Source organism: Trichomycterus rosablanca, chromosome 23, assembly GCF_030014385.1.
Source record: "Trichomycterus rosablanca isolate fTriRos1 chromosome 23, fTriRos1.hap1, whole genome shotgun sequence".
Lineage (NCBI taxonomy): Eukaryota > Metazoa > Chordata > Actinopteri > Siluriformes > Trichomycteridae > Trichomycterus > Trichomycterus rosablanca.
Window position 1 is genome coordinate 1,785,470 of NC_086010.1, and position 17,031 is coordinate 1,802,500.

The window sequence follows — 17,031 nt, forward strand, 5'->3', positions numbered from 1 at the left end:
CACTATAATATATACAGAAGACGTTTCTAATCTAAAGTAATTAAGTGAGTTTGAGGTTCAGACCTAAAGAAGAGGAGCGTGATGAACGTGCGGATTCTCACCTGAACGTCTCTTCCAGTCGCGCCGGTTGGCCTGGGATTTGGCCAGCGTCTGCCTGAACTCTGCCAAAAAAAAACAGATAAAAAACAATCCAGATTAAAATTGAAGCAAGGAGGGCGCACAGGTAGCGCAGAGGGATATTTCGCTAGCACACCAGCGCCGAGATTCTGAACACCCAGGTGCGCCATCTAGCGGGCACAATCAGCAGTGCCTGCAGCAGACACAGATTGGCCACCGTGTCTGCTGGGCGGGATGGCCGGACTAATTGAGTAGGGTCTTCAAACCTTGCTCAACGACCCCGGTTAGCGGACTCAGGTGTATGTGCAGAAAGCATCCGCAAGGACTGCGCACTGGTGGGAAGCAGATATATCAATCAGAATCCCCAGCAACGGAAGACAAATTGACTACGCTAAATCGGGAGGAAATGGGAGAAAATGCAAAAATAAAACAGAAACCTGAACTGAACAGAAACTGAAGCTGGTTTTAGCCCCGAGTGGGGCTGAGGTCAAACCGAGCTTTGCTTCATGTCTTTATAGAGCTTCCTTTGTGCACTGGGGCCTTCCCTAAACTGTTGGAAGCATGTTATTTCCTTTGTATCATTGAGTCATTACACCTGTTAGCGAATGTGTCTGAAACACATGAATTTAGTAAATAAAAGCGGCGTCCGAATACTTTTGTCCATATAGTGTATGTCTGAGGACCCCTAGAATCCTCCATAATTCAGTACAGCACTCCTGCATTAAGCTACCGCAGTAATAACTCAGTGTGGACGTACTTTCATCCACCAGTACGAGGGTGAACTGGTTCTTGGCTCTGCCGTCTCGGAGCTGTGCGGTGTACGAGCCCTCGTCCTCCTTCGACAGCTGATCGAACAGAATCTCCACCAATCCGCCGGCCTTGTCAAAGTTGATCTTTCGCGCCTGTGGATCAGAGACAAACCCGCTACTAACACGGCATCATGACTCCTGTGGAAGTGTTACGAATGTGTTATGAAGCTTAACAAAATAGGGTAAAAAAACAAGTAATAAAAGGCTAATAGGAACCCAAAAAACAGGGGTGGCATGAATTGTGTTGTGATACCGCAGTGCTGGTGATCTCTCTGTCGTTGAGGATGAGGTGCAGCTCTGCGGCGTTGGACAGCGGCTCCGTCTGTAACCACAACCTCACGTTACCCTGCTCTGATACGTCCACCTGCCATCCTTCAGAGCGCAGAGCAATCACTGCACACACACACACACACACACACACACACACACACACACACACACACACACACACACACACACACACACACACACACACACACACACACACACACACACAGAGAGAGTTGACTTTTTTTTGCAAGCCAAATAATGGCTTTTCTTCAAGTCTACCAGCAATATAGTACACATCAATCTCTAAACATGTCTGTCAATCAATCAACCAACCAACGAACCAATCAATCAATCAATCGTGTTGGTATGTCTGTCTACCTGCCAGACTTTATTCTTCCTATCAGGAATCAAATCAACCAACCAACCAATCAAATCAACCAATCAATTCATCAACCAGTTAATCCATCAACCAACCAATCAATAAATTAATCAATCTCTTGGTCCGCCCGTCCACCTGCCAGATTCCATATCAGTCAACCAATCAATCAAATCAACCAACCAACCATTATTCAATCAATCCATCAACCAATCAATACATCAATCAATCTGTTGGTCTTTCTGTCTAGCTTCCAGACTCATTCTGTTCCTATCAGCCAACCAAATCAATCAACCAATCAACCAACCAACCAACCAACCAATCAACCAATCAATCAATCAATCAATCAATCAATCAATCTGTTGGTCCACTGAGACACCCGACACGGTCCAGTTTAACACAAAGAAGAATTACAGAGATGAGATCAAATGGTCAATCAAATCAATATATCATTCAACCAACCAATCGACTGACCAACTGATTGACCACCCTCTACCAGGATGAAGGGACTTACGTGGGTGTCTGATTTGCCAGCTCAGCTCCATCAGCTTTTCCAGATCTGTAAGATAAACACAGACACAGACACAGACACACGCACACACACACACACACACACACACACACACACACACACACACACACACACACACACACACACAGATCAGACACAATCCTTTCATTCCAAAATCTGAAATGTTTGATGTTCGATTAAAGAAGCGATTTTATTTCTGCAGCGTTTGTACTGAAGCTGATGGTGAGAATCAGACGTTACCGTCAGCGGTAAAGTTAAAGCTGGAGGAGACGTCTGGCCTGTCCGTCACCTCAGCGGTGTACAGACCCAGATCTTCCTCAGCGGCCGCCGTGAAGGTCAGAACAGATCTGCAACACACACACACACACACACACACACACACACACACTTATCTTCACGTCTTAATACCTAAACCATCATCTTCTCAGTGAGGAAGCTGTGAGTAACCTGTTTCCTTTGGTCTCCAGATGAGCTCGTCCTCCGTCAATTGCATCTCTGTAATTCTTCTTCCAGTTAAACTGGACCGTGTCGGGTGTCTCAGGCGCCTCGAAGCTCAGGAAGATGAAACCGTCGTTGTCCACACCGATCTCTATATTTCTGGTTCCTGAGTGAGACAAAACATGACTTTAATTCATTTAATGGTCCTGGAGATAAACCCACATCTCTTTCCCACCAACTGGGAAAGTTGCTGGTGCTGGTGCCGGTTCCTGTGAATGGATCCATGTTTCCACTGGTCTTCTGGCTGAGAAGCTGTGACTTTGTGGTGGAAAAACTCAGAACCAGTCAGGATTTTGGCACCAGCGCCAGCACCGTATATTCTTGGAGACACCTTCTCCACACACATTCTTCCTACCACCACCACCAGACTTCTACCTAGTGTGGTTGCGTACACACAACAGTTTGTATCTGGATCAACAGTCCAGCAGAGTCCACCGATTGGCTCCTGTAGGAGAACTCACCTGCTGGGGTCTGGGCTTTAATGGGTTCTGTGGGAAGGGAGGGTCGTCCCACTCCTGCACTGCTGATGGCGCACACACGGAGGCGGTAGGTATGACCCGACTGCAGCCCGGAAACCTGCCAACAAATTATTATTATAATTTATTTATTGATTTATGATTTATTTATTTATAAAGTGTCACAATACTTTTGTCTATGGAGTGTATCATGATGTTTCACCACCACAGATAATAAACACACACAATTATTATTATTATTATTATTACTGTATTATTAGTATTACAATTATTATTACTATTATAACCTTCAGGTAGGTGTCTGTGGTGGGCTCTTGGGTCACTGCAGTCCAGTCCTCACATTCCTCCCCCTCACTCATCTCCACTACATAGCCAGTAATTGGTGACTGACCCTGGTACAAAGGTGTAGCCCATAACAGGACCAGAGAGTCTCCTCGCACTTCTCTCAGCTCCAGGTCATATGGGCAGCCTAAAAGCATCATAGGAAGAGTGAAGCATGAAGTGCAATACCTAGTTAAGGTTGGTACAACTATTTATTTATCCATCTCTAAGCCATCCCATAATTAATTTGTTTGTCCATTCTTCAAATAAATCACATGGTCAGTACATTAATCCATCCATCCATCCATCCATCAAACCAATCAACCATCCATCCACCTACCCAATCAACCACCCGCTCATCCATCCACCCATCCATCCATCAAACCAATCAACCATCCATCCATCCATCCATCCATCCATCAAACCAATCAACCATCCTTCCATCCATCCATCCATCCATCCATCAAACCAATCAACCATCCTTCCATCCATCCATCCATCCATCCATCAAACCAATCAACCATCCTTCCATCCATCCATCCATCCATCCATCCATCCATCCATCAAACCAATCAACCATCCTTCCATCCATCCATCCATCCATCCATCCATCAAACCAATCAACCATCCTTCCATCCATCCATCCATCCATCCATCCATCAAACCAATCAACCATCCATCCATCTATCCATCCATCCCTTCATCCTTTTATCAAGCCTACAAAATTACAACAGTATCTGATAAATAAATAAACGTAATTGTTATGTTCTCACCAGGCTCTGCCATCGTCCACTGCTCACACAGAAAAGCTTCACTGGGCACAGAGGCTTTCCCCAGTCCGACAATGTTGGCTGCGAATACACGGAACTGGTAATAACGTCCCTCTGTAAGACCAGTGACCTTTAACGAGACCGAGAGAGCAAATCAGAGTAAATCAGAGACACAAAATACACAATCTGACCTACAGTCATCAGATACAGATACTGTTAATGTAATAAACGATGTATCGTCTGTCTGATGCACACCAGTTACACTTTAATATGGTATTAAATGTTTGAAATCTGGCCAAAATATTACACAACGTTCAATAGTGTGCTGTGTTTTACCTTAATTTAGGGCCTAATTACTTTTTTTGTGCTTCTTGGATTACAATTGGTTGGGAAGTGCTAGCTCAGCAGAAACGGTACTGGACTACTAATCAGAAGGTTGCTGGTTCAAGCCCTCTGCCAAGTTGCCACAGTTGGGCCCCTGAGCAAGGCCCTTAAACTTTAATAACTCGAATTTTATTCAGGCATGATTGGAAGTTGCTTTGAATAGCTGCTAAATGCTGCAAATGTAAATGTAATGGTCCTAGCTGGTCATTTTATGTTGGTTTAAGCTTGTTTTAAACCACAAATTGAATTAAAACACAGTATTTTCTATTTTAATGTAATTATTTCTATTTTAAACATCATTTATTAGATTTATCCGCCCTAAACTTCATTACTCGTTTGTACAAACATCCCATGATGCATTTCACCCGTCCTCACACGGGAGTCATGAGCCCAAGGTCGAGAACCACTGAAATACTGACACAAGTGAAACAATTAGAATGAAATACACACTTTCAGTCAGTAAATAAGAGAATATGACCGATTATGATAAATCTGAGTGAAATAAACAAATAAAATTAGTTTGTCGGTTGCAGTACCCGGGTGCACCACTGTATGAGGGACAGCAGAGGGCGCTGTGGAATTGCACTTCATTATTACTGTTTAACCCTATAGACCAGTGGTTCTCAAACTTTTTAGACCGAGTACCACCCATTGTCAAACCAAAACTTCCAAGTACCACCTATGTCTCTCATCACAATACCACATATAGCACACATTAATTAGGTGTGTGTGTATATATATATATATATATATATATATATATATATATATATGTATATATACAGTGTATCACAGAAGTGAGTACACCCCTCACATTTCTGCAGATATTTAAGTATATCTTTTCATGGGACAACACTGACAAAATGACACTTTGACACAATGAAAGGTAGTCTGTGTGCAGCTTATATAAAAGTGTAAATTTATTCTTCCCTCAAAATAACTCAATATACAGCCATTAATGTCTAAACCACCGGCAACAAAAGTGAGTACACCCCTAAGTGAAAGTTCCTGAAGTGTCAATATTTTGTGTGGCCACCATTATTTCCCAGAACTGCCTTAACTCTCCTGGGCATGGAGTTTACCAGAGCTTCACAGGTTGCCACTGGAATGCTTTTCCACTCCTCCATGACGACATCACGGAGCTGGCGGATATTCGAGACTTTGCGCTCCTCCACCTTCCGCTTGAGGATGCCCCAAAGATGTTCTATTGGGTTTAGGTCTGGAGACATGCTTGGCCAGTCCATCACCTTTACCCTCAGCCTCTTCAATAAAGCAGTGGTCGTCTTAGAGGTGTGTTTGGGGTCATTATCATGCTGGAACACTGCCCTGCGACCCAGTTTCCGGAGGGAGGGGATCATGCTCTGCTCAGTATTTCACAGTACATATTGGAGTTCATGTGTCCCTCAATGAAATGTAACTCCCCAACACCTGCTGCACTCATGCAGCCCCAGACCATGGCATTCCCACCACCATGCTTGACTGTAGGCATGACACACTTATCTTTGTACTCCTCACCTGATTGCCGCCACACATGCTTGAGACCATCTGAACCAAACAAATTAATCTTGGTCTCATCAGACCATAGGACATGGTTCCAGTAATCCATGTCCTTTGTTGACATGTCTTCAGCAAACTGTTTGCGGGCTTTCTTGTGTAGAGACTTCAGAAGAGGCTTCCTTCTGGGGTGACAGCCATGCAGACCAATTTAATGTAGTGTGCGGCGTATGGTCTGAGCACTGACAGGCTGACCCCCCACCTTTTCAATCTCTGCAGCAATGCTGACAGCACTCCTGCGCCTATCTTTCAAAGACAGCAGTTGGATGTGATGCTGAGCACGTGCACTCAGCTTCTTTGGACGACCAACGCGAGGTCTGTTCTGAGTGGACCCTGCTCTTTTAAAACGCTGGATGATCTTGGCCACTGTGCTGCAGCTCAGTTTCAGGGTGTTGGCAATCTTCTTGTAGCCTTGGCCATCTTCATGTAGCGCAACAATTCGTCTTTTAAGATCCTCAGAGAGTTCTTTGCCATGAGGTGCCATGTTGGAACTTTCAGTGACCAGTATGAGAGAGTGTGAGCGCTGTACTACTAAATTGAACACACCTGCTCCCTATGCACACCTGAGACCTAGTAACACTAACAAATCACATGACATTTTGGAGGGAAAATGACAAGCAGTGCTCAATTTGGACATTTAGGGGTGTAGTCTCTTAGGGGTGTACTCACTTTTGTTGCCGGTGGTTTAGACATTAATGGCTGTATATTGAGTTATTTTGAGGGAAGAATAAATTTACACTGTTATATAAGCTGCACACAGACTACTTTTCATTGTGTCAAAGTGTCATTTTGTCAGTGTTGTCCCATGAAAAGATATACTTAAATATCTGCAGAAATGTGAGGGGTGTACTCACTTTTGTGATACACTGTATATATATATATATATATATATATATATATATATATATATATATATATAGGCAGTGATGAGAATTATGGCTTCTTGACAGGAGCCAGATCTTTTGGCTTGGTTCCTTTTAAAGAGCCATTCAAAAAGTGAATCTTCGCGCTGCTAGGTAAACTATAAGACATCCCCGATATTAACATTAAATTTGCATTAAATGTAGGCCTAATTCAAACATCACTTAAATAAGAAAGATTAATTTCAAAAGGCAAAAAACTACAGGGAAGAGACAGACTGTGGTTGCATTTCATTAAGTTTTATAAAAATCCTTTCTTGTACAAAGATGTGACTGAGTTTGATTCTGCTTTAAAACATAAGCACAATGAAATAATCAGATTTAACCTAATTAAACAAGTTTATAGTTTATTTCTCAATTATTTGTCATTATACTACTAGCTCTCTCTCTCTCTCTCTCTCTCTCTGTGTGTGTGTGTGTGTGTGTGTGTGTGTGTGTGTGTGTGTGTCGCTCGCTCATTCTCCGTGATACTGAAAGTGTTTTCGGATTTGAGTGAGTGCGCGTGTTTAGCGGAGCAGCCTGGTGATGTCAGGAACGAGATCAGTGAGATTCAAACACAGATCTGCTCTGACAAAAGCGAGAGAGCTACTGATAACTTTACTGATAACTTTACTGATAACTTTACTGATAACTTTACTGATAACTTTACTGATAACTTTACTAATAACGTTTCGGAAATTTCGAGATGGAAACTGCGAACGTGAAGTATAGACTTAATGAAATACGGTGTCTGCGTAGCCCTGAATATTTTTAAAAACACATTCGTTTAAATACAACTTGTTTTAATTAAACTGATTTTATTAAAACAGAATTATAAGAACTTTGAAACAGATTTTATTAGTAATTTACACATTTTGTTTCATATTATTTTTTATTTATAATTATTAAATGATTTATTTTTTCGGTCCATGTAATTACTTTTCCGAGATTATCTGGCGTACCACCTCATGCTGCTTCACGTACCACCAGTGGTACGCGTACCACAGTTTGAGAACCACTGCGCCAGCCGAGTCTTAACGTTACCATAGAAACCACATCACATCAGCTCCCAGAATGTCCATAGAAACCACCCCAAACCCGTTTCCATAGAAATCACCCCAAACCTGTTTCCATAGAAACCACCCCAAACCTGTTTCCATAGAACCCCCCCTTTTCAAGTTCCGCGGAAACCATCTCGACCCCCTCAAAACCTCGACAATCCTTCGAAACTTTACAGCTCCGTCTCTGTAGAAACCGCCCCGATTCCCCTTGTTACCCTAGAAACCGTCCCAGTTCTGATTATTTTCCTAGGAACCCAGTTCAACGTCAAGGCACATCATTCTGGCATCAAGCTGGCATTATTCAGCCTGTTTGTCCAATCTAGGGGTTTCTTCTGGGCGCTCCGGTTTCCTCTGATCCTCTCAAAACATGCAGGAGGTGAATTGGCGGGACTACATTACCCCGAGGTGTGAATGCGTGAGTTTATAGATGAGTTTGTGCCCTGTGATGCATCGTCGCTGTGCCCGGGGTGATATAGGGTCTGTGATCTCTTAACGTAGACACATTTTCCAGATGTCATCCTACACCCCTGAGAAGAGGGCGTGTCTAAATTCTTAGATCCCTTAAAATGCTCCTACTGAGGCGCCTTAATTCTGAGTGATGATCTGACTGAACAACGAGGGAGCGTCCGACCCCTCCTCAGCGCTAAAGGCAATCCCAGCATTCAGTGCGGCACGACTTTTCTCACAAAAAACGACAAACGAAGCCGCTCAGGTGGCGCAGCGGTAAAGTACGCTAGCGCACCAGAGTTGGGGTTTGGAATACATCGTATCGAATCTCAGCTCTGACTTCCGACTGGGCTGGGTGGCTGCATGAACAACGATTGGCTGTTGTTCAGCGGCGAAGACGCACTCAGGGTAATTAGACACGACTAGACTGGGGGATAAAATTAGGGGAGAAAATTGGAGGAAAAAAGTGGGAAAAATTATTTAAAAAAAGTACAAACGTGCCGGACGAATTAATACGGAGCAACCTCTTTTAACAAGTTCTTTTAACATGTAAATAAATTCTCGTTGATGTTTAATCTGTATAAAGGTGTAATTATACAAGTGTTGTTTATTTGTAAATTGGGGCGTCAGGGACGGTTTAAGCATTTTCGGTACACGGAGGGAGACGTTAGCTGGCGTGCTAGCGTCAGTTTGAACGGTCTGAGGCTAACTGTGTTAGCTAAGTAAGCTAAAACCACGGTGACGTAATCGGTGTATCTCTGTAAGTAGAGCGTCTAAATAATCTGCCTCATGAGTTCAGGTTTTATTAGAATCCTCTCTACTAAGGCAGCTGATCAGGTAAGTAGTGGGGAGCAGGGCGGGTCACCAGGTTTCCACACAGACCCTTTGTGTCCTTCTGCCTGATGTTTTTAAGTAGGTTTCAGACTAATAATAATGATAATAATGAACAGCGCGGTCGATAGTAAAGCGATTTACCGTGTACACTCTCTCTCTGATGGGTTTGGTGTTGACCTCGCCCCACGCGCTCTGGGTTTTTTCTCGCTGGTCCAGGTAGTAGCCGCGCACCGGATCGCCTCCGTCACTGGCGGGCGCTCGCCAACCGATCACAATGCTCGTGCCAGTGCAGTTCAGAAGAGAAATGCCCGACGGAGCGGATGGAACCACTGCAGGGAAAAAAAGATAGAGATTGCAAAAGTATTGGGACGCCCCAATGCCTCCAGTTTGGCCCAGTTCCAGCATGACCGTGGCTCTATAAAGACTTGAGGAAAAGCTCAGTTTGAAGAACTTCAAACATCAGTGTCCAGCCATACAAACACTGTCGTCTGTTGACTGCACGGGCACAAATTTCTTTAGGCTGTATAGATATTGTAGGTGATAAATTATTTATATAACCCTATATTTAATAGGTTACAGTGTATCACAAAAGTGAGTACACCCCTCACATTTCTGCAGATATTTAAGTATATCTTTTCATGGGACAACACTGACAAAATGACACTTTGACACAATGAAAAGTAGTCTGTGTGCAGCTTATATAACAGTGTAAATTTATTCTTCCCTCAAAATAACTCAATATACAGCCATTAATGTCTAAACCACCGGCAACAAAAGTGAGTACACCCCTAAGAGACTACACCCCTAAATGTCCAAATTGAGCACTGCTTGTCATTTTCCCTCCAAAATGTCATGTGACTCGTTAGTGTTACTAGGTCTCAGGTGTGCATAGGGAGCAGGTGTGTTCAATTTAGTAGTACAGCTCTCACACTCTCTCATACTGGTCACTGAAAGTTCCAACATGGCACCTCATGGCAAAGAACTCTCTGAGGATCTTAAAAGACGAATTGTTGCGCGACATGAAGATGGCCAAGGCTACAAGAAGATTGCCAACACCCTGAAACTGAGCTGCAGCACAGTGGCCAAGATCATCCAGCGTTTTAAAAGAGCAGGGTCCACTCAGAACAGACCTCGCATTGGTCGTCCAAAGAAGCTGAGTGCACGTGCTCAGCGTCACATCCAACTGCTGTCTTTGAAAGATAGGCACAGGAGTGCTGTCAGCATTGCTGCAGAGATTGAAAAGGTGGGGGGTCAGCCTGTCAGTGCTCGGACCATACGCCGCACACTACATCAAATTGGTCTGCATGGCCGTCACCCCAGAAGGAAGCCTCTTCTGAGGTCTCTACACAAGAAAGCCCGCAAACAGTTTGCTGAAGACATGTCAACAAAGGACATGGATTACTGGAACCATGTCCTATGGTCTGATGAGACCAAGATTAATTTGTTTGGTTCAGATGGTCTCAAGCATGTGTGGCGGCAATCAGGTGAGGAGTACAAAGATAAGTGTGTCATGCCTACAGTCAAGCATGGTGGTGGGAATGCCATGGTCTGGGGCTGCATCAGTGCAGCAGGTGTTGGGGAGTTACATTTCATTGAGGGACACATGAACTCCAATATGTACTGTGAAATACTGAAGCAGAGCATGATCCCCTCCCTCCGGAAACTGGGTCACAGGGCAGTGTTCCAGCATGATAATGACCCCAAACACACCTCTAAGACGACCACTGCTTTATTGAAGAGGCTGAGGGTAAAGGTGATGGACTGGCCAAGCATGTCTCCAGACCTAAACCCAATAGAACATCTTTGGGGCATCCTCAAGCGGAAGGTGGAGGAGCGCAAAGTCTCGAATATCCGCCAGCTCTGTGATGTCGTCATGGAGGAGTGGAAAAGCATTCCAGTGGCAACCTGTGAAGCTCTGGTAAACTCCATGACCAGGAGAGTTAAGGCAGTTCTGGGAAATAATGGTGGCCACACAAAATATTGACACTTCAGGAACTTTCACTAAGGGGTGTACTCACTTTTGTTGCCGGTGGTTTAGACATTAATGGCTGTATATTGAGTTATTTTGAGGGAAGAATAAATTTACACTGTTATATAAGCTGCACACAGACTACTTTTCATTGTGTCAAAGTGTCATTTTGTCAGTGTTGTCCCATGAAAAGATATACTTAAATATCTGCAGAAATGTGAGGGGTGTACTCACTTTTGTGATACACTGTATATACTGTATATATTTTGGAGGGTTATTTCAAAATGTTAAGGAAGTTTGAGACCAGGCAGCAAACGTTCACCTACGTTGCTACGTCTATATATTTACGACCCATCGCAATTCCCACGATTTCCTTACAAAATAATCAAATTCCTAAATTTCCACTCACGTCCCCACACGTGTATGGAAAGTTTTAAGCTGAGGTTTAAGAGACGGGTTCTCACGTTTAGCCGCTTGGACCAGGACCGGCTCGGATTCTTCAGAGTAGCGGCTGTTTCCCGCTCGGCCCACGGACTTCACCCGGAACACGTATCGCCTCTCGGTCCTGAGCCCGTGCACCGAGAACCTGAGGAAAACAAAGAGAACACAGCAGGTCAAATGGTTTCTGTGTCACCAAGAGCTTTAGGATGAATTGGAAGGACAACTGTGAGCCAGGCCTTATCAAACCTCAGTAAACGACATGTCAACAAATCTGTGGACACGTCAGCCAGATAAAGCCACCGCCACCACATTTCACAGGGGGTGTTTACTCTGGTGGTAACCCTCTGTGAAATGTGGTGGCGGTAGCTTTATCTTATAGAGGATGCAGAGAAACTCAGCTCCAAATCAAACCTATACAATCCCTGGTCGTTTATCGGATGGTTCCGGTACTTTTCAAGGGAACTGTATGGGGTCAAATCCCTTTTCCCCACACAGCAGGCTAATTTACCAGACCCCAAAGAGCTAACACGCTAACCAGCTCACCTGGTGCCGGTGACGGGCTTGTTGTTGACGCTTCTCCACTCGGAGCTCCCCACTTCGCTGCAGTACAGGTAATATCCCAGAATTCCCTCTGTGCTCTTGGGCTCCTTCCACTGCAGAAGGACCGAGCAGTCGGTGTCCCTGACGGCCTGGATGCACTGGGGCGTGGCGGGGGCCCCTGAAAACGATGCACAGCGGATGAATAAAGCAGAATCGGTTCGGCGTTGTAGCTTCAGTGGAGTTTAGTCATTTCCAATTCCCCAGTGCACTTTCTCTGCAAAACGAATGCAGTCACAGGCCGCTTCTTCCTGCCAGCCAGCGACCACGTTTGGCGAGTCCTGCTACGCCCTATTCTCACAGGAAGCCCTAAAACTTCAGCTTTGTACTGTGACACTATATTGTCTGAGCAATTGAGGGTTAAGGGCCTTGCTCAAGGGCCCAACAGTGGCAACCTGGCAGTGGTGGGGCTTGAACCAGCGACCTTTCAATTACTAGTCCAGTACTTAACTGCTAGGCTACAACTGCCCCAAAATGTATGGAGGACGACTCTATGCTCTCTGCACATCCCCCTTTGACACTTGTGTAGTCGCAAACCGCTACTTTTCACCTGCCAGAGGTCAGTCACGCACTGCTCTCCATTATTCATCATCTAGGTGCAGTTCCTCAACTGCACAAATCTCACATTAGAGCCCAGACACGACCGACTGTGTCCGCAGATCGACCAACCCACCCGCTGGCACTTCCGAAACTCGACCGTGAGTGTCAACAGCGATCCCCCCCTCCCAAAAAAAACCTTGACAGCACCCACCGAGAGCCTCTCCGAGTGAGACGGGCCGGCTCGGCTCCGACGGCTCGCTGACCCCGTATTTGTTGACGGAGCGGATCCGGTAACAGTAGGCTTTTCCCTTCTGCATGTCGAACGCTGCAAACCTCGTCGCTTTGACGGTCATGTCCAGGTTGGCCAGGTGCCAGCTCTCCGTCCCGGCTACAGACTGGAAAATAAATCACAAAAAATCACACATAAACACAGCGTTTGAATCGAATACAGAGGTACCTTGTAACTCGACGTCCTCTAAACTAGAAATCTTTGAAACTCAACGCCCTTCGTCAAGAAATTTGTACCTTAAACTTGGCGTGTGTGTGACCACCATCAGCGTGTGAATCTGAGCTGAATCTGCATTAGTGTGGAATAAGTGTCAGATCCAGGGTTACAGCTCCACATGTATCTGTGTTTATCTGGATTTTCCTCCCTGTTTCACTTTTAAACTTGTGTTACAGCTCGAGCTTCTGAGAAATGGTGAGAATCAGAATCAGCTTCTCTCAGAGTCTAAAACGCTTCTGGTTCAAAATAAAGCTTAACGTGGTTTAATGTAGTAAAAGAAGGAGACAGGAGCACTAAACTTCTCTTCATTATTACTGCTCATAAGTTCCTCCACTAATCACATTCCTCACTCGCTGTTTTACTACAATAAGTCACGTTAAGTTTTGTGCACCGCCGTCACACTTCATAGCAGCATAAAAGTGATTGTCATTTCTCGTGTGAATACGCCGGTGCTGAAGGGAATACGGTATTCCAACATCAAGCATCTCCACCATTAAGAAGCGTCAGGAAACAATAAAGAAGTAAAGCTAAAGTGCAGCTTTTATTGTATTTTTGTTGATGTTTAACTGTTTGTAATTGTATTTCAGTGTGTTTATATTATATTTGTGTTATTTTCAGTGTTTACGTGTCAAAAACAACCTAATTATTTTACATGAGACTAAAATATCTGCAGCTCCACGGGACCATGGACACATTAACAGGTTTCCCAAACATCCTTATGGGGAAAAATACCTCAAAACTCAACGTCTTTAAAACTCAACACCACTCCCAGAACCGACTGACGTAGAGTTTCAAGGTACCGCTGTATATTCAATATATACAACAATAACGACATTATTAATACTAGCACTGTACGTGTACAGTTTGGCGTTTACCCGCTCCACGTAATAGGTGAGTGGCTCTTTGCCCCGGGGGTCTGGTTCGGTCCAGGACATCACTGCGTAGGTGTCGCTCAGTTCACAAACTCGCACGTCCGTAGGTGGGAACGGAACCCGAATCTGACCTGCAAAACGATGAAAGAATATAAAACACACAAAATGATCAGAAGTATGTGGACACCTGATTTAACCCCAATTCTGACTATAACAGACCGAACTCTAATGGGAAGAAAATATCGGACTGTGTCTGTAGGGATTTGTGCCCAAGAAGCAATTCCCCAGGTCAGGCACTGATGTTAGACATAGAGGTCTAGATCAATTAAGCAATCAAGGTTCCGATTCATTCCGAGATGTTCAGGTCTGTTATGCTTGCTAGAGATCTGGGTTGGAATCTCAGCTGTGCTATCAACTGGCCGGGCGTCTACACAGACGTAATCAAGTCTGAGATGGAAGCCACCACCTAAGACGGATTGATGCCCTGTCCAGTGCCAGTGTATTCCTGCTTTCATACGGAGATCCATATCGCGCACGGAGAGTCATGCACCGATCTACATTATCCCCCGTTTCTGTGCAGCGCCACCAATCAGCCAGCAGAGGTCGTAACTGCTGCAGTTATGAGGAATCCGCTCCCTCCGACAAGCAGATCAGTGTCTGTGTAGGCGCCCGGTCGGCCGATAGCAGAGCTGAGATTCAAACCTGTCCACTACGTGTTTGTGGTAGAGTTAAACTTGTTATAAATCATTTCCCTGCTGTCATGTCGTCCGACACCGTTTACGTTCAGCCGTGTCGGCTGGACACGCCGGTGACATTTAACCGGAGCGGCGGTAGAGCCGTACCGCCCCCATCCCGGATTATCACATCATATATAATACTCGGGAGTTTATTGTACACTCGGGACGTTCCGGCGTGTTGTTTTAATACAGTATTAATTATAATGAGCTTTTAATGAGTTCTGTGCTCACGCGAGGGGGGAAACGCGGTCGCAAGTGTGTGTGTGTGTGTGTGTGCATTAATGCTAATGACTGTGGTAATGGATTGTACAGTCATACGTGTTACCGTGTGTGTGTGTGTGTGTGTGTAAGAAAAGTACTTTTATTTTTCTGACTAGAGGAGCAGAAATATACAGACGTGTTAAATACCCCCCCCCCCCCACCCCACCCCCCAGTTCACGACTGCCTCTGGTGTCGCGTGTTTAATTAATCAAACCATGACGTGACGTCACACAGGGGTGATACAGGTGTCGAATAACTGTGTGATCTTTTCGTAGAGGGCGCGGCTGTCCGACTACACACCCGTCACGCCGAGGATGAAACGATTATTATTTTTCATGTCTTACTCTCCAGCTGGTCCTTGGTGATGATGATCTCTCTGCCCCGGTCCACCTTCACCACTGAGAACACAAGAAGACAGATGACAGCCGGTCAGCAACCAATCAGAGTGGCTCAGGAGAAGGTACAGTGATACACGGCACGGCCAAAAGTATTCGGACGCCTGACCGTGAGCTCGCCAGACGTCCCGCTATATTAAATCATTCCGGCTCTCCTTTGTAGCTTTAAGATTCAAATTTCATAAAATACACTATATGGCCAAAAGTAATCGGACGCCTAACAAACGTTATTAAATAGAATGACCGATATCTATCCTGAAAATGCTTCTCACGTACGTCTGTGGGAATTTGTGCCCATTCAGTCAAGAGATGACAGTATTTGTATGGCCGGGCGCTGGGGCTGATGTTCTGGTCAAATCGCGTGACCTACAAAAGCAGCCGCTCTTCAGAGGAGATTTTAAAGCATGTCTGTGGGAATTTGTGCCTGTTCAGTCAACGTTCCATTTATATTAAATCGCTCCAAGTTTCCTTTGTAGCTTTAGGATCATCCGCTCTTTCAAGAATTTTTTCCACTTTTGGGGACTTTGGAGTGCGTCTAAGGGAATTTGTGCCCATTCATTCAAAAGGTGACTGCATTTTTAAGGCCGGGCGCTGAGGCTGATGTTCCAGTTCGGGTCAAATCGAGTGACCTCTGTGTGATCTTCTCAGCTACAAAAGCAGCCGCTCTTCAAAAGAGACTTTAAAGTATGTCTGTGGGAATTTGTGCCTGTTCAGAGCCTGTCAAGAAAGTCTCAGTCGATGTTCGGGTTCATTCCAGAACTCTTGAGTGGGGCTGAGGTCAGGGCTCTTTGGAGCTTTGAGATCATCCGCTCTTCCGGGAAGTTTTTCCACCATGGAGACTTCGAAGTGCGTCTGTGGGAATTTGTACCCATTTAGTCAGTAGGGTCAGTGAGGTCAGATCAGGCGCTGATGTCGGAGGGGAGGAAAGTGTCGAGTTTGACTTTGCACCACACAGCTAGTCAAACCAAGATAGGGGACTTCCCTAAACTGTTGCCACATGCAGGGGTGTCCACATACTTTTGGCCATATAGTGTACACAAAGGCATGAAGGCCTGGCTCATAATCGACATTCCAATTCATGCCAGATGTGTTTAATTAATTTGAAGCCTTTTATTTGCGGCTCCTGAGGTTCCACATCAAACTGGACCGAATGGACCGTGTCTTACTTTGTCCCCAGAGGTCCAGTCATGCCGGACCAGAAAAGGAAGGGGCGTCCACATACTTCCGGCAGTGTTGCGTGTGTAGAGTACAACCTTACCCGTAGTTCTGCCGGGCTCCATGGGGTCCGAGGTGACGATGGGGTCGGTGGGTTTGGACGGGCGTCCCACGCCGGCCTGGTTCACGGCGCACACCCTGAACTGGTACA

At 45.1% G+C, this 17,031-nt stretch overlaps 1 protein-coding gene across 1 annotated transcript in view; it reads right to left on the reverse strand.

The window, feature by feature from the left end:
* myom3 (myomesin 3) overlaps window positions 1-17,031 on the reverse strand; it is a 35,724-nt gene that overhangs the window by 5,116 nt on the left and 13,577 nt on the right. The window contains exons 12-27 of the mRNA XM_062986001.1: window positions 16,924-17,031; window positions 15,615-15,668; window positions 14,276-14,403; window positions 13,107-13,290; window positions 12,302-12,476; window positions 11,782-11,903; window positions 9,490-9,677; window positions 4,173-4,299; window positions 3,366-3,547; window positions 3,064-3,178; window positions 2,552-2,708; window positions 2,345-2,451; window positions 2,087-2,131; window positions 1,180-1,319; window positions 875-1,019; window positions 102-161 (exon numbers count right to left, since the gene is read on the reverse strand). The exon at window positions 16,924-17,031 is cut by the window's right edge and continues 92 nt beyond it. Of these exons, the coding sequence (XP_062842071.1) occupies window positions 102-161; window positions 875-1,019; window positions 1,180-1,319; window positions 2,087-2,131; window positions 2,345-2,451; window positions 2,552-2,708; window positions 3,064-3,178; window positions 3,366-3,547; window positions 4,173-4,299; window positions 9,490-9,677; window positions 11,782-11,903; window positions 12,302-12,476; window positions 13,107-13,290; window positions 14,276-14,403; window positions 15,615-15,668; window positions 16,924-17,031 (2,037 nt within the window). The remainder of the gene's footprint in view (window positions 1-101; window positions 162-874; window positions 1,020-1,179; window positions 1,320-2,086; window positions 2,132-2,344; window positions 2,452-2,551; window positions 2,709-3,063; window positions 3,179-3,365; window positions 3,548-4,172; window positions 4,300-9,489; window positions 9,678-11,781; window positions 11,904-12,301; window positions 12,477-13,106; window positions 13,291-14,275; window positions 14,404-15,614; window positions 15,669-16,923) is intronic.